Below are 23,821 nucleotides of genomic sequence, written 5' to 3'. Positions count from 1 at the left end.
TTGAAACAGTCAACGCAACACTAATACAAGGCAAAGCAAACATCACAAAAACCTCTACCAAAACGGAGACACAGATCCACAGAGAGCACAGATCGAAACCGAAATGTAAAGAATCGAACTTATTTTAATCAGAGGAGAAGGAGCTCAGAGCACCAGACCTCAAAAGCTCCCGAAATTCTGTTCTTCCTCTTCATCTTCGTCGCTGTCTTGTTCCTCCTCTTTGGACTCGAACACCGGACCTCGAGAGCTCGAAGAGGACCAAGCTAAGTTTCTGGTTTCAACTTCAATCTTAGGTTAGGTGGCTCCCCAACTGGGTTGTTCTTTCTCGGGATAAGGAAAAAGTATATCGAGGTGGTTGAAGGGTGCAAAACGGTGAAAGTAGATCAAGTCGTTCGCAGAGGCATATGCGGGGCAGAAGCTGGTGAAATTCTCCTCCGGGTGGCGGTCGTAGAAGGTAGAGGGATGGTGGCGCTACGGTGGGTTTGGCGGTGGTGGGGTCCATGCTGGGATTCATAACCAGCAGTGGGTCTTGTCCTCCTCAGCCACCTGAAGCCTCGAACTCCCGGTTGTCATCGCTGTCGTGAAATCATAAGAATGAGCAGAGCCCAGATGAGATACATATGAGGTAGAATTTGATAACCAAATCAAATTTGAGGCTTTTGTGAAGAAATTAGAAGAACCCAGATGAAATAATTTTGTGCTTGGAGTTTTTGTGTTTTCTTCTTATTGAAATTGCATCGTCTGAGTCTGGGATCGGAGGAGCAACAGAGATAGACAGAGGACCTCTCTAATGCAAACAGAGGCCTTTTTTTTTTTTTTGCGAGGATGTAAACAAAGTGGAAAATTTTGACGAGGGTATTATAGGAATTTAACCATTTGTCTCTTGCCACGTCATCAATTGACGGATAATTTGGATGGAGTGTGAAAGATTGGGCACAGTTGATTAAAATTGAGAGTTTGGGGGTAGTCTTGATCAAATTGGAAGTTCAGGGACTAACAAGAAGAATGGGTGAAAGTTCAGGTAGGTAAACTGAAATTAATCCAACTATTTATTTGGTAAATTTCTAATAGTTGGACTCACTCCTAAATTGACTATGCAGACCATCTAAACACTACATCATAAAACATAGGCCATTTATGAGCAACATCAACAAGTTAAATGACTCAATTGTTGGAAGACTAACAAATTGGACCTATTAAATCAAAATTGAAAGTGCAGAGGTGTTGTTGATGAAATTAGAAGTTCAGGGACTAAATTGATTTTGGACCCAAACTACAAGGTAGTAATCAGTATTTAGCCCCAAAAAAATTATGAAGTAAAAAATCTTAGCACCTCTCTCTCCTCTAGGGTTAATATTTTCTTACTGACACATTTACATACCTAGTATGTATTCTATGGATCTGATGACAACTTTAGCCTCCAAGCTTGCTTTGGGACATTGTGATGTAGTCGATCCCTCTTATTTCAGCGGGATTGACTCCCTAAATATTCGATATGGTATGTCGAGTTCTTCTATTTGAAGGCTTCCAAAAGTCAACGTTTATGGGGAAATATAGGTTGTATTTAGGGTTCTAAGGGTGTAATGATGCAGATTTGGAGGATGAGCGATTTTTTATCTATCATTTTCATGGCTACTTATTATGAGTTTTTGAATCTCTCTTCAATACTCTTATCTTTTTAGGTTTTGGGTGTAGTTGCACAAACTACCTCCTCACTTATGTCTTGAGAAGGAGGGCGAGCATATTGGCGACAATTGGGTAATTTTTCATGTGGACAGAGCAGGTGTACTTTCTATGTCAGATTTTGTTCGTGGTCTGTGTCGATATTGATACAGGTTCCAAGCTATGAAAGAAGCGTACCTTTTAGCTCTCATCAACAATGGCAAAGGAGGTGGTTTTTATTTATGAGAATGTTGTAGGCATCCATGCGCTACTTGTGATTGTTTAGATTTAGAACATGGTATCAAGAGCTTTCTTGAAACTCAACGGGTGAAACCCTAGATCCTATGTGAGTGGACTTTGTTCTTTTGATTTCTTTTCTTTGGGTGGGACTTAATATAGCACAAACTCTTTTGCGGGTTTCTAGGTGTGATTTCTTCTCCTGTTATGTTCAAGAAGCGTCTTGGGGGTAAACCTAGAAGAAAACATAAGCCTAAAGATTTCATACATTTCTGACTCAAGTTTGTATCAAGTGTCAACCTAAGTTTAAAAAAATTAGTTGGAAAGGTTGTTCCTCCCTCATCCGCCCAGTCTAAGATGTAAGAAGCCCAAACATGTACTGCTTCTGAGTTCCTTAATTTAATTGCTAATTGCTTATGATGACTTCTTTCCGGCATACCCTTTGGGGTGGGTCATTATTGTAACTTCATTTAAATCAATATATTTGATGTATTTCGCTAAAAAAATTGAAAAATCTTTGTTTAATAACATGTGTATTAGCAAAAAAAAAAATTGTAAAAATTGATGTCTGATATTTTTGGATTCAAAAGTATGAGAATTTTTTTTGGGGGGGGAACTTTTGTCTCAAAACCCTAAGAGACATAACTAGTCTTCCAACAAGAGTATATGCCCGATCTGACGACATGCTCTTAAGGTGGTAGCGTCAGACAAATTAGGAGGGACCTTGTGTCCGGTGATGATTGATCCAGTCGAATAGCATGTTGCAGGGTGATGGCATTGTTGTCCCGGGCGTTTGGAGGATTTCACGATGATGGGTAGCAGCAGGTTGATGGCCGGGAAGAGGGGTCGGGGGGAAGAGCGGGTGTTTCGAGGTGGTGACCTCGGATTAGAGATCACCTGATAGTGATGGTGGGGCTATGGCATTGCTGAGAACCACTGGTTTCAGATCGGATTGGGTGGACCCGATCTGGTTTGGGTAGTTTGGTTCCGATCTGAGTATGGGCGGCCCAGCTAGTTGGGGAGGTAGGCTACGATGGCACTATTGTCGATGAAGGGACGACATGGGAAATGTTGGTGGGAGGAGGGCGTCATGGCTTTTGCGACCTATTTCTCAGGCTTGGGCTTGATGGGTGTTTAGTCTGGGCATCGGCTCTAAACCCATTTTACTCATAGTTAATCAAACGTGGCTATATGTTGATAATAATTTCCTGGGTAATTATCACAAATGATACCTGAACTTATCATCTATCTTATCGATGGTATCTGAACTTCAATTTTGATCACAACCAGTACCTGAACTTTTCAATTTTATTTCAAATGGTATCTATCACTAACTTCCGTTAATATTCTGTTAAAAACTGACATGTGCCAAACATGTGACTCATTTTTCAAGGATAAATTTGTAGAATTACCCTTTTTTTGTTTTTTTTGGTAATATCACTTATTTTCACTTATATTGTGGCAATATGACTATAAAAAATGAGACAATCAAAAGGAAAAACTTTCAAATTCAATTAAAAATATATATGAATGACAGGAAAAAAAAATTACGAAAGTTTTGATAAGCTTTGGTTTTAAATATTTTATAGTTTGTCAAAAAAAAAAGTTTTATAGTTTTATTTGAAATGTTTTGTCTGTATCTATAAAACAATTAATTTTTGTTGAGATATTGTTTTTAAATTTTACTTTCATAAGAGGGTAGAGATGCATTTTTAATTTTATTTTTAATTGAACTTATATTTTTATAAACATATTAATTGATCAAAATATCTAGTAAACAAAATTATTTTAATGGGTATTTTAGTCAAACTACTCTTGAATATAGGTCATGTGTTTTGCACATGTTAGTTGTTAACGGAATATTAACGGAAGTTAATGATAAGTACCAGTTGAAATGAAGTCGAAAAGTTCTGGTACTGGTTGTGATCAAAATTGAAGTTCAGGTACCATCGATAAGATAGATGATAAGTTCAGGTACCATTTGTGATGATAACCCTAATTTCCTACTGCTGTTTGATAGAGCGACGTGGGCTTGGTTATGGTATGCACACTTAGTGTGCCTTGTCTAGCCTTGTAAGGGGGCAAGTTATTTGTTGTTCAAATAGACGCCTAGTGGCAGGATGAAACAGAGTGTCGCCGGATTTGTTTCTGTGCGACAACACAATGGGAAATCTGTGCTATTTGTAATGATGATTCTTTGGGATAGAGTTATCTTTCCAGTATGTCACTACTTTATCTAAGCAAATGGAGTAGTCCGTTAAACACTCTTTGCTAATTGGTGCTTGTTAGAATTCATAGATTTAGTGGAGACTCCTGATAGTATTTCTGGATATTCTCTTTATGCTGATTGTAATATAAGGTTTAGGCTCTACGTCATCCCTCTTATATTTTGCAGTTTCATTAATCAAGACTTGAGGGCAGCCGTATGCCCCTTTAAAAAAAAAGTATGAGAATTTTAACAATCTTTTGAAACTTATATAATATTAACATAGTTTTGAAAAATACTACAATTTGTGTATTATTTGACTACTTGAGTATTATATATACAATTACTAATGGGCATCTTCAAAAAATAAGTACTAACGGAAGTTGTGGGATGGTCAATTATTGTAGACCCATAATTAGAATAACTAACTCATTCATTAATACGGCGGTAAATGTTGGCCATGAAAGTGACAATGACTACGGTCATAAGTACAGTAGTAACTGTGTGCAATGATTATAAAGTGCGCAATGATTAACCGTCCTAAGTGCGCAATGCAATGATTAACCGTTATAAGAGCAACTCCAACAGCTTCCCTATAATTTTTGTATTATAGAGAAGCAAAAGTCAAACCTTTATCCTATTTTTCTTCTCCAACTCCAACAGATTCCTTAGTTTACAGTAATCTATAAAATCTCCATATTTTTCTTTAAAATTTTGGAGTTTGCTATAAATATAGGGAATTTGGTTTTCTCTCTCCTCACTTTCCCTAAAATAGAGATAGTTATAAAGAATCTGTTGGAGCAAAAGAGGCTCATTTTTCCCTAAAGTAGAGAAAAATCAAAATATAGGGAATCTGTTGGAGTTGCTCTAAGTGCATACAACCATAAAAGCCGTGGTAATGATGACTTGTCGCCCAAGTATGTTATAGCCTATAAAAAGGAGGCTCAACATCCAGGTAATACATCTCATTCCAATTGATTCTATTACACTCAACTAAGAAAGTTACTGAATTAGGCATCAGAGAGTTTTCTGCAGGTACCCCCTTCATCTTCGAGCAGAAGATCAAACTCCAAGTCAACACTTAAATGAAGTTTCTCAATTGTTCCTAGTCAGCTCCCGCTACACCGAATTCATTGGCGAGTCAAAATCCCCTTCGGAATTTTTCATCACCAACAAAAGTTGAATGCGCATAGTACAACATATTTTGGTGAAGAAAATTTTGAGGATAAGATCACTTCTTCTATTATTTGGTCTCCTAAGAAGTGTCTTCTCTTTCATATTAAGACATAGTTGCGAGGTTTAAGTGTGAAGTATGAATTACTTGTTAGTAAACATGTAGTGACAAACACAGACTTAATATTTAGGACAATGATTCCATATGAGTTGAGATCAAGCTAAGGCTGTCTATTGATGTCGCATCGGATTCTGGTCATATCAAATTTCTTTTTCTTCTTGACTAAATTAATCAACGTGTTAGAAAGTCCAAACCTAAACCCAAACCTGTTTGCTAAGTAACAAACCTGACCATGACAAACCTAGTTAATAAAAATTTTCAGTTTAGATGAATCTCATTTGACCCATCTTATAGGAAATAGAGGAGTTGAGTCAACTAATTTAACACATTTTAAGCTTTATGAATGCACCGCATATGATTCCAAAAGAATTATCATTATAGTGTTTTGTGTATGACTTACACACAAAATAGAAAAATACTTGGAATATTGGGTTAAATGAGGTTTTTTGCAAGTCAAAAACTAGATTTTAAACCTCACAAGTTTATCAGTTATGTCTTATCAGGTTGATCTGCGAATAACTCATTTCTTTATCAATTAATCGCACGAGATCAATCCTTCTCATTTCATACGAGCTTCTCCCTATGTTATTAGGCCTTTGTCCGAATTGACAATCCTACGTCACAATATAAGATAAAGAAAGAAAAAGAAAAAAAGAAGGAAAAATTTATTCAAGAAAATGTGAAACATAGACACTCGGTGATTTTGGGTAGGGTTTGGAAAGGCCCACGCGCCAAGAGTGCGGAGAAGGGTAGCACACAACCAACCCCCCCCCCCACGCAAGTTGAAATAAAAAAAAAGTGGTATTTAAAAAAAAATAAAAAAAAGGAGAATAAATCGCCGGCTGTGTTTGTGTTTTGGAAGAAAGGCAAACGACTGTTTTCGACTCTTGGGTGCGTGTGGGAGAGAGAGAGAGAGAGAAGCAGAGAATTTTGGAACCGAGAAAACACTGGGAAAAAGAATCGTCTTAACGAATCACAACAAAAAATAAACACATCCCTATAATCTCTCTTCCTTCCTAATTTCATTTTCCCTCTAATTCAATTCTCTTCTGCTTCTTCTGTTTTGAGTGGTGCTGTTTTTCTTCTTTCCTGCCCTAGATCTTACACAGTGAACCAGAATTCAAAAAACCTTCAGATTTCCGGATCTTCGACTGTGTTTCTCGATTCTCAGATCCTTCAGGTAACTCTTTCACGCGAATGCCGACTCTGTGAACTGAGATTTTAGTTTGGACTTTTAACTGTTTTACTGTTTGCGTTTGAGATTGGGCGGTGTGGAGTTGACTGAAGAGGAAGGGAGTTTGCGTCTCGGTTTTTGATTTTGATTTTTTTTTTTTTTTTTTACCGGGGTAGGATTGAAATCTGGGGGTTGGTTTGACTTTTCTTTACTGTGATTGTTGCTTTCAAATTGAAGAGGGTTTGGTTTTAGTTGTTGGGGCCTTCAAGTCTGAAAATTGAGTCTTGCTTGTCAAATTTCAATTCTTTGTCTAGTTTTCGGGTTTTTCTTGTAGAATGGATTGATTTGTTGCTTTTCTTTTTCTGCGGATTTCTCTTTGTGAGTTGCAAATACACATCTTTACGGCTCTGAGGTTGCCGGAAACAAGTGAGATTTGAACTTGACTTTGCACCATCTGAGCATTGATTTCGTGGAAGGCTAGCATTGATTTCATCGTATGTTGTTTGACTATTATGAATTTGATTTGGTTTTCGGTTTTGCATACTTTTGAATGGTCAGTACAATTTTCTGATGACTTTGCTGGCGGAAATTATTGCCATTCTTGAATCTAATATTCTTCCCAATGACTTCGGACTTTCTATCCTCTTGTAAGCCTTATGCTGTAATTGTACTTGCAGATTAAGGAATATTTGCAACGAGCGATTGAAGGCTCTCTGCTACACTATTGCTAAGTCTGTGTCGAATTGTACAATGGTGGATGGGGACAAGAGACAAGAAATACATCAGTAGGCGATGAAGTTGTGGTGCAGTTATTCTAGATGAAGACGGGTCAGCCGTGGCGAATAGGCATGGGTGACATTCCTATATTTTCTGGGGCTCGCCATCGCTCACCTTTGAAGAGGCCGTTGTGGATCATTGTCTTGGTGTCTTTGGTTAGCATCTTTGTGATCTGTGCTTTTCTCTATCAACCGCAAAGCAACGCCGCTTGTTACATATTTTCTTCAAGAGGTTGTAAGGCTATTTCCGATTGGCTTCCACCTGCTCCAGCAAGGGAATATAATGATGATGAGATTGCAGCCCGGGTAGTGATAAAAGAAATTTTGAGTGCACCTCCTGTTCAATCAAAAAACCCGAAAATAGCATTCATGTTCCTTACACCAAGTGCAGTGCCTTTTGAGAAGCTGTGGGATAAATTTTTCATGTAAGGTTTGATTATTATTGAGTTATGACCAGACAAAGAATGTTTGCTCTTTTTCCTTCCCTTCATATGAACTTTTGCTGCTATTCATGTCCTTTTAAGCATATTCAATCAGTTTCTGATCTCTGTCTGATATGTTTTCTAAACTAGAATGCTATGAATATGTAAAAGTAACCGACTCATGTTCTGGTTATCATATATGCTATGACATGATAGAATCGCTTGGATGCAGTTGGTCCAAGTATCCTGGTACTTGGTATGTTTCTTAGGGCTCTTAAGAGTTGTTAGTCTTCTTGAAAATGCTACTTTACATATTGGGTTCGCTGTTGCTTTTGATATGATTTGTTTCTTTTAAATCTAAGCCGTGTGTTGGCTTGTGGTGCCCTGGTTTTGTGCTGTAAATTGTTTGCATGTAAGAGAAGTTCTACCACCTGTTAGGCTCAACCTGTTTCTGATATATTTTTATATCCATCTGTTCATGTAAAATCAGGGCTTTGCCCATGGTAATTTATGGTAATAAATTCTCCATTATACAATTTATGATCTCTCTTGAATCAGTATCTCAATTTTGATCAAGCCCTTTTAAGTAATTATCTTCCCAGATTCTATGCTTGAGCTTATCCATTTTATTTTGGCAGGGTCATGAGGGAAAGTTCTCTGTTTATGTGCATGCATCTAAAGAAAAGGCAGTTCATTTGAGCCGTTACTTTGCTAATAGAGAGATACGCAGTGATCAGGTAACCGCTTTATTTTCTTACCATTAGTACCATCCTTTACAAAATATTTTGCATACTTGCAATGGCAACTGAACACCAAAAGCCACTCAAGAAATATGTTTAAACAACCAACCCCACCCCTTACATTACAAGAGCACTCCTAATTTCTTAATTGAGGCAGCACATTATGTTATTTAGGTTAGGTGTGAATTATTCTCTGTACATGCAAGGTTTGTGTTTGGTTTATTAGATTAAAGCAAGTGCATCAGACACTCTTTAAGTATCTGACCTATGTGAATCTTGATAAATTTTAAACTGGATACGTGCAATTTTATCATTATTTATCATGCAAAGGGTTAGAGTTATGTTGATTTTAATCCATGCATATACTAAGGCTACAGTGGCAGGTAGAAGAAAAGAAGGATTGCATACTACATTACATATCTTTTAGATCCGTTTCTTTCTGAAAGTCAGATCAAATTTGATACCAACAGAACTATAACTTTAAGTATTAGAAGAATACATATTCCTTGTTGGTCAGGTTAATATAATGTTATTGCTACTCATATCTGCATTTTCTGCTGCATAATTGTAGTCATTGTACAAGTAGTGATGGTGGTTTAGTCATCAATGTCTCGTTTAATTAGTCATCCAGTTAATTAGATTTATGATTGATCATGTTTGCAGGTGATTTGGGGAAAAATTTCCATGGTAGATGCTGAGAGACGATTATTGGCAAATGCTCTTCAAGATCCTGATAACCAGCACTTTGTGCTACTTTCTGAAAGGTGATCAAATTCTAGGTAGCTTTAGTTAATCCTTTTTTCTGTTTAGCTCTTATGGTTCTCCTATTATTAATTTCTTATTAATTCTTTCTGTAATGCAGTTGTGTACCATTGTATACGTTTGACTATATCTATGACTATCTGATGAATACAAATATAAGCTATGTTGACTGGTACGTGAACTCTTCTTGGATGAGCTAATGTTTTTAGTCTAGCTGTGTGGTTAGGTCTCTGTATGAATCCATTTTTATTTGAAATAGAAATTATTTTGAAGAATTAGTACAGTTATGACGGTTGCTCTGTCACAGTATAGTTTAAAATTTGAATAATTCTTGCTAGTTGATTTTGAGACAACTTGTTGCTCGTAGTTAAATTAATTTAGTCTTACCTGTATACTTTGTCATTTGCTTTTCAGCTTTGAGGATCCTGGCCCACATGGAAATGGCAGGTACTCAGAACACATGTTACCTGAAATTGAGAAGAAAGACTTTAGAAAGGGTGCACAGGTATATTTCCATTATGTTGAGGCTACAAATATAGTTCCTAATCTGTAGAAAATTAAGTGTAGTTCTCCATCTCTTGATGACATTGTTTTATTGGTCTATGGTCGTATTAGGACATGTCGACTGTAGTGCAATAGGGCCTTTCTGAAAAATAATTTTGATTCTGTGGTATTCCAAAATGAAGGATATTGGTGTTGGCTAATTAGAAATAGATTGCCTGTGAGGTTGTAGTGTGGTACATAGATCAAAGGTACAATAGGGCCTTTCTGAAAAATAATTTTGATTCTGTGGTATTCCAAAATGAAGGATATTGGTGTTGGCTAATTAGAAATAGATTGCCTGTGAGGTTGTAGTGTGGTACATAGATCAAAGGTACTGTTATCCAGATGTAAGAATTTTGTTTGCCTACTTTTTAGCTAGGTTTGGTGGTGACAAGGGGATCTCTCTCTCTCTCTCTCTTATTATATTAATTTTCTGTATTCTCAATAATTTGCAGTGGTTCTCTGTTAAGCGTCAGCATGCTGTTATAATAATGGCTGATAGTCTTTACTACTCAAAATTCCGGGATTACTGCAAGGTGATGACTAATTTCTTGACCAAATATTAGACCTACTTTACTTCTAGCTTTTGATATTTTTATATTTTCATATTGCCTCTAATATTTAGTTGTATACGTGTAGCATACCTGCATGCATGAGTCTTCCACCAATACTTTTTCTTACTGCGAGAATTGTTAATGATGTCGAGTTGCCCTTTCTTGCAGTATTATACATTTGTTTAATCTTGTGGATATTTAGGGTCCATGTAATCACATTTAAATGTTTTCAGTTATTATCTTTGTCATTTAAAATTGAACACAAGGACCAGGGGATTGGATTATTTATTTTGTTTTTGGCTGAATTTAGCTGCTGCAAAGTTGTTTGTACCCAATTTTGTCAAAACTTTAATATTATGTGCAAGACATATGCCAGTTTCAACACATGGCTTTATTCATCTTCTCATGCTTTGGTCACTAAACAGCTGACATGCAAGTATCTTATAGGCTTGGTTGGTTCTTAAAATAAAAGATTCTATGGTCTCAGGCCATAATAACTGATGTTGATTGTTCTTCGTTACAGCCAGGTTTGGAGGGGCGCAATTGCATTGCTGATGAACATTACTTGCCAACTTTTTTCAATGTGAGGATCTTTGCTCCAACCTTTCATCTTCAATGTTGCCTTGTTTTAGTGTATCTTTCTGATTGAAACTTCTTTGCACCTTTAGATAGTCGATCCTGGTGGAATTGCAAACTGGTCTGTAACACATGTTGATTGGTCTGAAAGAAAGTGGCACCCAAAGTTATACAAGGCTCAGGATATTAGTTACGAACTCCTGAGAAATATTACGGTACAATTCTTCCGTGTGTGTGTAGTTAGTTTGCTTATGTAATGCTAAGCTATATGCACATTGATTGCCAGTTTGTTACAGTTTATCCTTGGTTCTTCCGGTCACCTACTAGACCTACCATGTTGCATGGCACTGCAGCCAATAGTGTCATCTGTTCAATTTCATGCACTCCCAAAGCAAAAAAGAAAAGAAAAAAGAAAGTTATAGAATATCCTAGTGGTGCATGTTTTATGTTTTTAAAATTTAGTTTCCCTTTAGATGATGATGTCACCTGATCTCATTGGTGGCTTGCTATGACTGAGTGGATATGTCAAATAAATTCTCTCTTGTAGTTACTTTGGTTGCTTGCATCCCAATCTCTAGTCTATCGCTACTTCTGCTTATATATTATAAAGAAATACCTCCGGGTACCCTTTTTTCTGTAATTTTTCTTGTTTTCTGATGAAGAGTTTGGTTGTCTGCAGTCGATTGATGTGAGTGTCCATGTAACCAGTGATGAAAAGGTATGGATCTAGAAGATTCCAAATGCATCTGTGTGGAAGTGGATAGCTTGGTATAACTGGTATAACTTAATCTCATTTTATTTTGTTCTGCAGAGGGTAGTGCAAAGATGGCCTTGCTTATGGAATGGTATACAACGACCGTGTTACTTGTTCGCAAGGAAATTCCATCCAGAGAGTCTCAATAACTTGTTGCACCTTTTTGCCAATTATACAACAATTTGAGCCAGATTTTTTGACTCCCTATTCTTTGGTTGGATGGTTTCGACCCTTTCACTTCATCTTGTTCCAGTATAGCTGACGAAGTTGTAAATTGCCAATTATTGAGGCTCGATTGTTCCCCATCCACAGTTCTTGAGTGCAAGGGAGGCTGGCAGAGCAGTTGGGGTGACCAGAGTTGAGCTGGAAGCTAAAAAGATAGTGTTGCTTCCACAGGGATGATATGGGTATATGGTTTCTCTTTGAACCCTTCATTTTGTCCTGTCAGTGTTATATTTCTAGTACAGAAATTCTTTGGGGAACCCTTTTGCTGCACTTTGTGGTTTATCCTGTACAAGATGAAGTCTGAACTTTGAAGTGGCAAATACAAAATACAATAGTGATGTGAATTTCAAGCTTTAACAAATATTTTGTGCTTTTTTTTCTGTGCCTATATAGAATTTTGGAGCAATATAGTGATCGAGGTGGTTAATGCTTATTATTTAGAATAAATATGCTCTAAAAGCTCTTGCCAATATCTCCTAGATTTGACATCAACTTTGCCTGAATATAATTACCTGGATTAAAGGAATACAACTGATTTGCCTTGTCATATGAATGGCCTCCTGGAATACCTTTGTTTATGACCTTACTGCCCTTTCCCTTTTAATTACTATGACTCAAAATGTCATTTTCCCATGGTTTGTTTCTGAAGTATTTGGTTGGGGAGCTTGACAGTTTATTGGAGTTGAAAAAACAAAAAGAAATGGTCCAAATTTTTTGTAACCAAAAGAAAAAACAAAGCAAACTGCAATTTTGGAAGCCAATGGAGACGAAGAAGGTTTTGGGTCAGGATCCAATATTCCAAGGGGAGCTTGGTGCCTTGTGCATGGAAATATGAGGAATGGGATACTGAGAAGTCGACTCTTATTTCAATTTAATTTCAAGGTAGAAATATCACTTTGGTCATCGAACTATGTTTCGTTTGATACTTTGGTCATCCAACTTTCAAAAACTTCACTTTGGTCACTCAACTATATCACCATATATCACTTTGGTAACTTCCGTCTGTTTTCTCCGTTTTCTCTGTTAACTTAAAGGGTATTTAGGAGATGAAAAATTTTGCCTGCCATTTTTATAACTTGATCCAATTTTTCCCGTCTAAACATAAAACTTCATCTATGTCAGTAAAACGAGATGCATCATTTGCGTTGGCCCGGCCAGTTCGATAATCATTTGCTTGTATGAGAATGCAAATCTTGGTGATGACATTGAAGAGGATAAAATGATGCTCACAAATAGGATAAGAAGTTGGTGTTGAGAGGAATTGCTGATTTCACTTTCAGTTGAGTCTCAACTTGAAATCAAATGATTTGTTTTTGCTGGAAGAAGTAAAGAGTGCCATATACATGAATTCAATTAGATGAGATTCTTCATCACATGACTGAGATCTGCAAAGTCCCCCAAGTTTAGTAACTCTTCTCTTCGTCTCCCTTCCAATTTTTTGCTTCCATAGAGTGTTCTTCCCGAATCCAAGTCCAAAATGAGCCTTCAAAATTCTAAATAGATTCAAAAGGTGAAGAACCCATATTATGGGTAAAAAATTCGACAAACTCAAAATCACACTACCACCAAACCCATATCCGTCATCAATATTCAATCCCCATCACCAACCACCAAATAAGTAACCCAACATTCCAGTCAAACTCCCCAAATTTCAATGTCCAAATGCTCCAGACCTTTTAATCATGAACAAAGAACCCATAAACCATGAAGGAAACAAGAAACCATGGACCTTCTCTCTACTAGTTCTTCCTCGTCTCTGCTTCTTTCTCTTTGTGGCTTGAAATCTGATAAACATGGAGACCGAGAGAGAGAGTCTCTGAGACGGGGAGAGAGAGAGAGAGAGAGAGAGAGAGAGAGAGTAAAGTAAAGTATACGTTTGACCTGCAATCTCTAACTCTCAATTCTTTTTTAACTGGATTGACAAATATAGCCTTGTTTATTAAGCGTATGAGGTTCAATTGTCATATTTAAAAAGAGAAAACAGACGGAAGTGACCAAAGTGATATAGGGTGATATAGTTGAGTGACCAAAGTGAAGTTTTTGAAAGTTGGATGACCAAAGTGTTGAACGAAACATAATTCGATGACCAAAGTGATATTTCTGCCTAATTTCAAAGTCGTAGATGGGTTCATTTTTATAATTTTTTTATTATCTTTGATCAAAGGATGATACGCATAAAAACCTTATTAGCGCTGCTGCCCTCCACCCAAAACCAAATCTCCCTCAATTCTATCTTGCTAGTCTGGCAGCCCTCCGCACCGACGCGGATGTTGAACCTTGTTTGTGGAGATGTATCCATCGAGATTCATCGAAGCGATGAAGGTTTTGAGTCTTGTAGGTGTGATGTAGGTGCTGTTGGACAGGCTGTCTAAATGGGTTTGAGTGGTGGAGGTGAGATGTTGGGACCAATATTTCTTGTCAAGGATCTTTGGTTGTTTGCGGCAATTCCGGCTGGGTTCGTGGTGGATGGCCCGAGTGGTGCTGGTAGTTCTGGAATCCCAATATGCTCGTGTCGTCATCTGGATTTCAAGGTGTTTCTACCTTGCGTCAATTGTGGGCAAGCTAGCGATGGCGGGTCGGGTGGAAGATGGTGGCTGTTGGTGGTGGCAACAATAATGGTTCATGCTCTTTGCTGTCCTCACTTTGGGCTTGGTGAAATTAAGCCTCTCTTTGGGCTTGAGCAAATTGGGTATGTTTTTTTATTTTAGGCTTGCATTATTGTAATACCCTGTAAATTTGTTATTAATTTCTAATAGTTTTCGGGAATTAATAAAGTGTTCGTTAGTATGACTTCGTGGTTTGAGGGTGGAGTAAAATTATTTTCAGGCGAATAATTATTCGAAAGGCACATTTTAGGGGGGTTACGAAGTTGACTTTTTATACGTAAGCATTTTGTGGAAACTTCCTTCACCAAAGTTGTAGAGCACGTCGATACGAGTTCGTAGACATGTGGAACGCTAAAATCGGAGTTTGTATGAAGAAGTTATGAAGGATTGAAAACTTGGGAATTTTCTATAAATATGAGAAAAATCCGGATTATTTCATAAATCCCAAATTTTCCCTTTTTTATGTTTTCCTCCCCAGAACTCTCTCTGTTCTCTCTCCTCCGCACGACCCGACCGGAGGCGATACCCGGTTCCCGACCCGACTCGATCTTCTCCGTCAAACGCTCACCGGCGACTCCACCACAGGTGTTGGACTCAGACTAGCGTCGCCGTTCACTGTATGTGCTCGCCGTTGACAACAATAGCCGGAAGTAGTGGATCGGAGCGCCCAAAATTGGAGCTTTCAGGATCCGACCGGTTCTTCCATATTCTGGCGTCATCTGGGCCGATCTATCTCGGCTTTGGAATCTACTCTTCCTCCTGATCATCCTCATATAAGCCTTGCATCACCATTTGGGGTGTAGAGAGCTAGATCAAGGTTTGACTTTTTTTAACTATCCATAACGAGTCTTGAATCTGATCAGAGGGCCGAGATTAATCCAACTTCCAAGTTTGATCTAGGACGATCTATACCGAATCTTGCTTAGCTCCAGGTATGAAAGTTGATCACCTCTTTATTTTGAACAAGTTTGTGGCTGATGACGTTTGCATCGGAGGTGGTTGACCCATCGTTGACCGCCGCCGTTAGCATCCGCTGACCCGCCGCTTGTGGCAGCTCGTCTGGCCTTATTTTTGTATTCCATTTTCATATTATTCATGTACGCATCGATATGGTCGTTTTGTTATATTATAAGGTCATTTTGGAGAAAGTCTATGCATGCTATGGTTTCGGTTTTATGCGTTATCTTCGGTTTGCAATCCGCGAGGATCCTAATGTAGGATCTTTGTATAATTTTGATAGGATGATCCCAAGGGCGATCCGTGAGAATCTGACAGTTGGATCGTCGTTTAAGTGTGTTATGAATCAATTGCTAAGTTAGGATCGTATTTGATTAGGTGATTGACGGTTTTGTTTGGGCGGACGGTTGCGATTGTGATTTTGAGCTTTATAGACGCAGCTGGATTAGAGATGAGTAAATCTCACGTGGTTCATTTACGAACCGAGTTATTTAATTGTCGGAATTGATTGATAATTGTGAAATCGTTTTTCATAAATAAATATTTGTTTTAAAATTATATGAACTTGATCGTCAACGGTTCATAGGTAAGTAAAATGAGTTTTAATTATAAAAAAAAGAAGTGAATTTCTTGGTTTTTAGTGCGTGCGAACTATAGTTGGTATTAGTAGGCATTCCTGAGTGGATTACTACGTATATATATTTACGTGAAATATATATATCCGGATGGTGTGACATTGTGATATGTAGACTTTTGATGATTTCATTTATGTTATTGAATTGAACATTTACTTGTTAATTGTGTTGGTGTTTTGTGGTGTGAAAACAATATTTCGAAATTGATTTCTTATTGTTTTGAAATGGGAGTTGAGCTTTGAAAACAATAATTATTGCAGTCAATTATATTGTTTTGGAAAATGTTGAGGTGGTGTAACATTTTGAGTCTTGTGTGACTTTTTAAATGCTTTGGTCTTTGTACCGAGGGTCATAGTAGTGACTGAGGGTGGTTATCGGAATCACGCCCTTGGCCAGGGTATGGTTACGACTCAATTGGAGCTCTAGTCTATCCACCATTGTATGTCATGATGGGTAACAAGCAGGTTACTTGCAACTCATGAGTACGTGTTTTTAAAAGAGAATTTGGGGTGTATTCTTCTTTTAATTGACCAAGGAGGGATTTGAATTTCATATTAAAATGGGGAGTTGAAAATAATATGATGTTGTCACTTTAGTGATGTATGTTACCATTATGAGGTAAGGTTGTCGAGTTTTGAAAACGAGTTATTGTGGGATTCATTTATTTGGAATTGAAGGGTAATTTCTTGGTTTTGGCGGAAGTTGTTTGATTTCTTTAATTATTTTCCTTTTTCATTCTATTATTGATTTTTAAGTAATCTCCTGAACTAAACCATATGTAGGGATTACTAAGGTTTCTTTGTTTGTTTTTATGTAATCTCCTGAACTAAACTACATGCAGGGATTACTATGGTTTGAATTGTTTGTTTTAATGTAATTTCCTGAACTAAGTGATATGAACTATATGTAGGAGTTACTATGATTTTTAGTGATTGTTTTAAGGTGATCCACTGAACTAAGTTTTTACGCATGGATTACTTATCTTGCTTAATTTTTACTGTGAGTACAGTTGTGGGTTGTGATCTGTAGTGAGTGGGATATGAGTTGTGAGGTCATGATTTTGGAAAATGCTTTATGTTGAGAGGAAATGAGTCTGATCTCGTTGAGACAAATGAAGGATGATCTGGTAGATTGTTGTGTTTAAAATGTTCTTGGAGTTTAATTGAAAAATTGATGTGGTGCGAAATTAGATGCATGAGTCGAGAGTCAAAGCATGTGAGTTTTAGTTTTGAGTTATCTTACGTGAGCATGATATTGTAGGATATGAACTTGATGTTTTTGTTGTGATAATTGCATGGCGATTTTGTTAGGTTGAGATCTCCTAAACTAAACTATATGCAGGGATTACTAATGTTTACCTAATATGATTGTGTTTTTGGTTGTGTTTTGTGGAGTTAAATGTTGTTGCTTTAATTTATCTCACGAGTTGAGAAATTATAAGCATGAGTGATGTGAGTCATTTTAATTGAGTTTACTCATACGAGCTTAAAAAGCTTACCGGGTTTGTTGTTTGCAATCCCGCTGCACTATTCCATGGTGTAGCGGTTATTCCTGCAGGTGAGGACCACCAGGGCTGAGTACGAGGGCGTGGTTGCAGCAGTGTAGGTTCAGAACCTATTTTTGTTAGTGTACTGCTGTTTTTGGTATGCTCCTAGCGAGCGTTTACATTTGTATATCAGTTCTCTCGAGTTTTGTAAACACTTGTTGATGTGATATTCAACTTAAATGATCGAGTCTTTATTGACGTTTTGATGTTGCTTAGATTAAATGGAAAAAAAAATTTCTTTGCAATTTCGAGAAGTTAGTCAAGTTATCGCGTTTCGAATTCGAATATCTTTATTTGAATTTCGGGGCGTGACAATTATGTTTGTAACTTAGTTTACTCTCAATAAATTCTCTAAGTTTTTAGGGAGTTGAGCACCTTTTGGTGTTTTTAGCGAATCCTCTAGAGCAGTACTGAAGAAGGAGACCCGCTATTTCAATGTATTTGATGTCTAATGAGTGGCCTACTTCTATGTACCACTGTGGGTACTGATATATCTTCTTGTCCTTGTTTGTCTCGAAGACAGTGAAAATGTGTGTAATGGTTATTCTGGTTTGAGATGAATATATTGCCGCCCGTTGTGGGTTTGATTAAAAAAGAAGAAGGATGATACGCATAATGAAAAATAAAGATGAAACAAGCAAATATTTGTTTTAAGCACTTAATGAAAGATGATACCTTGTCAAGGTACCCTCCTCTAGCAAACAGATTACTCTTGGATATTTATTCTTGAACATGGTAGCCGAGAAGTTCTTGTAGTCTCCTTGTATTTCCTGTACGTGGTCTCTTGTCAAGGTACCACATAGGCTTTGAAGTTCTCATCTTTGAGGTTCCAACACCACCAGGATCACACTTCAACTCGTTCAGACGCTGCCGCAATAAAATCCAAAATTTTCGAGAGCTTTTCCTGACAGGGATTTTTGGAAGGGAAGAATAAAATTATATTAAATGAGTTCGTATAATTATTCGAATTTCACAGTTTAGGGGGTTGTGTGATGTTTGAATTTTTATACGTTGGGATTCTCGGAAAACTTCCTTCACTAAAGTTGTAGAGCGCGTCGATACGAGTTCGTGGACATGCGGAACGCGTCAATCAGAGTTCGTATGAGAAAGTTATGGCTAGCGGAAGAAGTTTCCGTTTTAGTATAAATAGAGAAAAATCAGAAATTTTTTCATAATTCCATATTTCCTTTTCCGGAAACCCTCTCCTCTCTCTGTTTTCTCTCTCGGTCAATACCTTCAGTATCAAAGATTTCATACTGACCCGACCCGGACCAGGCCAACCCGACCCGGCTTTTCCGGCGATCTCCGGCGACCTCAAGCGGTGAAACCTGCACAGAACGACTCGTCTCCTCCTTCTGGTCGTCTCTGTGGCATCCTCTTGTGGCGATAACCACCGTGCACGGCGCAGCAAGGCGGTGCAGCTTGGTGTTTTCGGACCCGATTGGAAAACACAGTTCCGGCGACGTCAAGGCTTCAGGCTTCCATCTTTGGGTTCGTGGGAGGCTCCTTGATCGATCTATGGTGTTTGTTTCGATCGATTTACGTGGAAAACGGTTCAACTCGGATTAAGCAAAAATCCAAAGCTTGTGAGGTAGTTTTCGACCCTTTATGCTTGTTTTCTGACTTCGAGCTAGTTATGAGAATTCACAAGCATGCTTAGATGAAGCTTTTTGATGTTGGGAGTTTTGTGAAATATTGAGTTTTGGCCGGCGGCAGTGCACCACCGTCTGTGGCGGCTTTCTGGTGGCTTTCCGGTCATGTATGGAACTGTTTTTGATATTATATATGTTCTACTCGTTGATACGAGCGTTTCGATATATAATATGCGAATTTTGGAGTTCGAATGGATTTGTTATGATTTTTGCAGTTTCGTACCGATCGATTTATTTGATCCGTGAGGATTCAAGCGTCCGATCGACTTGTGGTTTAGTCACATCGATCGTGGACGTATTCCGGAGACTTTGGGAGGTCTCAGATGTGGTTTTACCTCGATTGGCGCCACTTTGGGGATTTTAGTTCAAAACAGGGGTTTCGGACTTAAATCAAATGTGAATCATTACGAAGTGGAAACCGTATGTGATTAGGTACTTGATGAAATATTTGGACGGTTATTTTGTGGTTTGACTACTTATTCTGCATTGAAGTCGCAACAGGAGTTTTGAGGTGAGTAATCTCACAAGGTTCTTTATGAACAGAATTACCATTATCGTTTTGGCGTTAATTAATTAACTGCAAACTATAGTTGGTATTAGTAGGCATTCCTGAGCGAATGACTACGTATATATATATTTACATGAAATATATATATATATCCTTGTGGATGATTGTGATGAATAATAATATGCATGATGGTGTTCATATTATTGTTGAATGTGACTTTTCAGGAAACAATATTGTGGAAAAAGATGTTTTCTATTGTTTGAAAAGTATTGAGCTTGATGTTACATTTTTGAGTCAAGCGTGACTCATTTTAAAAGTATTGGTCTTTGTACCAAGAGTCACAGATGGTGAGCAGAGATTAGGAAAGCCGAGGCTAGATGTTTGTAACGTTTTTAGGTCGGGGGCGACTTACTTAACGTTTGACTTTAAGACCAAATAGGGTCTAAGAAGATTACATGTCACAGATGGTGACAGGCTGCAGACGGTGACCTTGATGTTTGATTTCATGACCAGATGGGGTATGAAGATCATGTGCCACAGATGGTGACAGGTTGCAGATGGCGACCTTGATGTTGATTTCATGATCAGACGGGGTCTGAAATCATATGTCACAGATGGTGACCAAGGCAGGAAATAGGTAATCACGTCCTTGGTAGGACGAGTGATTTCGATTTCAATAGAGCTCTAGTCTGTCTGCCACGATAGCTTATGGGAGTAACGGTCGAGGTTGCTGGAGACTCATAGGTATGTAGTTTAGATGAGAGTTCCGATGGTATTCTTCTTTAATCACTACAACAAATTTGGGTATTAGTGACCACTACATTGGTCATTAAAACTAGCAAATTTGGTCACTGTGGGTCCCTCACTGATTCTATTTAGTGACCAACAATTGTAAGTTGGTCACTAATTCGAAATGTTTTCAATGACCACAATTTTTGGTCACTAATTCAAAATGTCTTTAGTGAACATGATCATATGGTCACAAATGATAATGACATTAGTGACCTACAAGTTCATCACTAAATTGTGATACCAATGGTCACTAAATTGAATAATTTTAGTAACCATATTACTGATAATTTGGTAACTAAATTGGCAATTATTCTAGGTTGTTAAGTTTGATGTTAATAGCTAACAAACTTGATCACTAAGTGTGTCGCTACATTTTCAAAATGAAGACAATGTACATTTTTTCATGCAACAACCCGCTAAAAGTAGCATTCAATATGTAGTCCAACACTAGAAAGTGAAATGTAATCTAAAACCAGTTATCAATATCTCCATCTTGAAATACTACATTCGCAAATCTAAAATATAGAGATGTTAATATCCATTCTTGATAACAATTTCAAAATAGACAGAAATACATTCAAGTCTTTCTAGAAGTTCAATGAGCCTTCAATGAGGGTTTGCAAGATGTACGTACTTTTTGAAGCTTAGACCAAATCTGCAATATAACAAAACATTTATAGCAAGTTACAACCTTCATCCTAATGTAGTAAGAGTTGCATCTAAAAAGGTCTAGTATTCACTACATACACTATAATAATGTTTCCATAATATAATATAATTCCAAAAGCCCAATGAGTCGTGTATGCATACCTTCATGTATACAACGATAACCAGTAGCTGAAGCCTATGATAAAGTACTGATGTATGTCCATCTACCAAATCAACTAAGTTACCATACTGGAAACTACAATCCCGCCTGCAATGGAAAGACACAATCATAAATCATATTCAACAAAAACAGTATGGCATTAGATAAACAGAGAACACACAACTCAATTGAGTAATTGAAAGACTATACAAAAAGATTTTGGGACTAAAGGAAGACAGGGAAGACGGTGTCTTCGTGTTGTACAAAAACCACATACTTGGGCAATATCCTGGGAGGTGGATCAGAAACTCAGTGAGAATAATCTTCTGGTATCTCTATTCAACACAAACAGTATGGCATTAGATAAACAGAGAAAACTCAATTGAGGAATTGAAAGACTGTACAAAAAGATTTTGGGACACAGGGAAGACGGTGGATCAGAAACACATAGTGAGAATAATCTTCCAGTATCTATATTCAACACAAACACCTGCATTACCACAGAAAATATCAGATTTGAGGATCAGTATGACTCACAACCTATAGGTGATATACAAGGACAGATAATATCAAATCAAGGATGCAAGCAGAAGATGACTGACAAATTAAAATATCTAAAATTACATATAACAGATCACCTGCCACCTTCAAAAGAGGTACTACTACATTAGTAATATAATAACACTTGCACATTGCCCATAGGAATGTATATTGCAAAACACTAGCTTTTCCAACAAAACAAAAAATGAAACAGTAAAAGAAAAATACCAGCAAATGTTGTAGGTCGTCTGTGACATCCAAAGCTCCAGCACAATCTGCAGAGGCAATAAGCTGTATGACAGAAAAAAGTATATCAATTTATATCAACAAAGTGGTTGCCTATAGTCATAAGATGTAACTGTACAAATTACAATGCAGCCAGGTTAATCAAAAACATTTTTTATATAATCATATTTCTAGTTCTATTAAGAATATTACAACAGAAGATAGAGAATGGGATACAACTTTACGTACTTGTACAAAAACAAGAAAAGAGAAGACATGCCAGGAAAAAAAAAAAATCTTAACATTAATAAATCTTACAGACTTTCCTAGATTGAGTCCTAGTAAGATTTATTCAAAATACCAGTAATCACATATCATTGTGTCAATCGGCTATTACTGATATGTGCCAACTAGCAAGAAGTCTTATACTAGGAGCTAATTTTGCATGAAGTGAGTGACCGAGACCAAAGCTACAGAAGTTGAACTATGAGGTTGCATGAAGTCTTATATACCTAAACATTACCAACTGCAAATTGCCATTTTATAGTGCAACTGCCATCTATATATCTGAAGCATCAGGTTCTACCTGTTCTGGCCCTAGAATCGTAAACAGCTACTACAACTCTAGAATTCTACACTACACAGCTAACAATTGTCGTAAACATACAAGAATCGATATGCATTACTAAATCGAAGAGATAAAGTTCTACACTAAACAGCTAACAATTGTCATAAAGTCGTAAACATACAAGAATCGATATGCATTACTAAACTGAAGAGATAAAGTGCAATGGAATACCAGTTTGAGAACCGAAAGAGCTTGATTGACATAGAGAATCAGCCTCAGCTTCTGTTGAAGAGCCAACAAATTACTCCTGGTAACATTGAGCTCCTGAATCTGCCTCGCAGAGTCCACCAAATCCACATCCAACAGAAAAATGGTCTCCTTAAGCTCCTGAATCCGATTGCATACCTCAACGATCTTCACATTCAAACCCTCCAACTGGCTCTGAGCCTCAAAGGAGGAGTTTGATCAGACCGAAACCTCCTTCACCAGGTGAAGCTCCACCTGTGAGAGTACAAGAAATTGAAGTACTCAGTCTTTATAGTATCAGGCTAAAACACAGCTAGCACAATTTAATTAATTCAAAAAGGTAAATAAAAATTCCAGTCAACTATTTTCATAACATGTTGCAGTATACATGTCACAGAACTTATTCAGAAGCTCTATGAATAAAGTCACAGTTTCAGGTAATGAGAATGCTTGCAAATAACATGGAAAAAAAAAAACCAACTTAGATTACCATATGGTCTTTGCAAGCACACTAGACAAATGAACTAACAGTTGTTTCTGGAAGATTCCATTAATCTGTTTTCAAGAGCCAAAAGCAGTTTGCTTGTTCGGTTGAGATCCCTCAGATAGTTTGTTGAGTTATATGTTTGTGCATCCAACATTCTTCTTAGTATGTTCTCTGTCGGGACCTCCTTTTCATTTCTTTGGCACACAACCTGACTCATGAGAGGAAGTAGAATAGCAGACTATTCTATGCATAAAGATGAGGTCAACACCATATGATCCAGCTCTATGCTGTCATAGTTGTCACCAATACCAATAAGTATCAAAAAG

At 37.4% G+C, this 23,821-nt stretch overlaps 1 protein-coding gene across 1 annotated transcript; it reads left to right on the top strand.

The window, feature by feature from the left end:
• Nucleotides 1-6,245: 6,245 nt before the first annotated feature.
• Nucleotides 6,246-12,331, top strand: LOC112197603 (glycosyltransferase BC10). Its single transcript, XM_024338340.2, has 11 exons — nt 6,246-6,579; nt 7,251-7,773; nt 8,408-8,508; nt 9,175-9,275; nt 9,374-9,445; nt 9,688-9,778; nt 10,272-10,352; nt 10,894-10,953; nt 11,039-11,161; nt 11,626-11,664; nt 11,758-12,331. The coding sequence occupies exons 2-11, from the start codon at nt 7,392-7,394 to the stop codon at nt 11,884-11,886; spliced, it is 1,179 nt and encodes a 392-aa protein (XP_024194108.1). The 5' UTR covers nt 6,246-6,579; nt 7,251-7,391; the 3' UTR covers nt 11,887-12,331.
• The last annotated feature ends 11,490 nt before the right edge of the window (nt 12,332-23,821 follow it).

Source organism: Rosa chinensis, chromosome 4 (assembly GCF_002994745.2).
Source record: "Rosa chinensis cultivar Old Blush chromosome 4, RchiOBHm-V2, whole genome shotgun sequence".
Taxonomy (NCBI): Eukaryota; Viridiplantae; Streptophyta; class Magnoliopsida; order Rosales; family Rosaceae; genus Rosa; species Rosa chinensis.
Note: the sequence above shows the minus strand (reverse complement) of the source record. Positions and strands in the feature narration are given on the sequence as shown.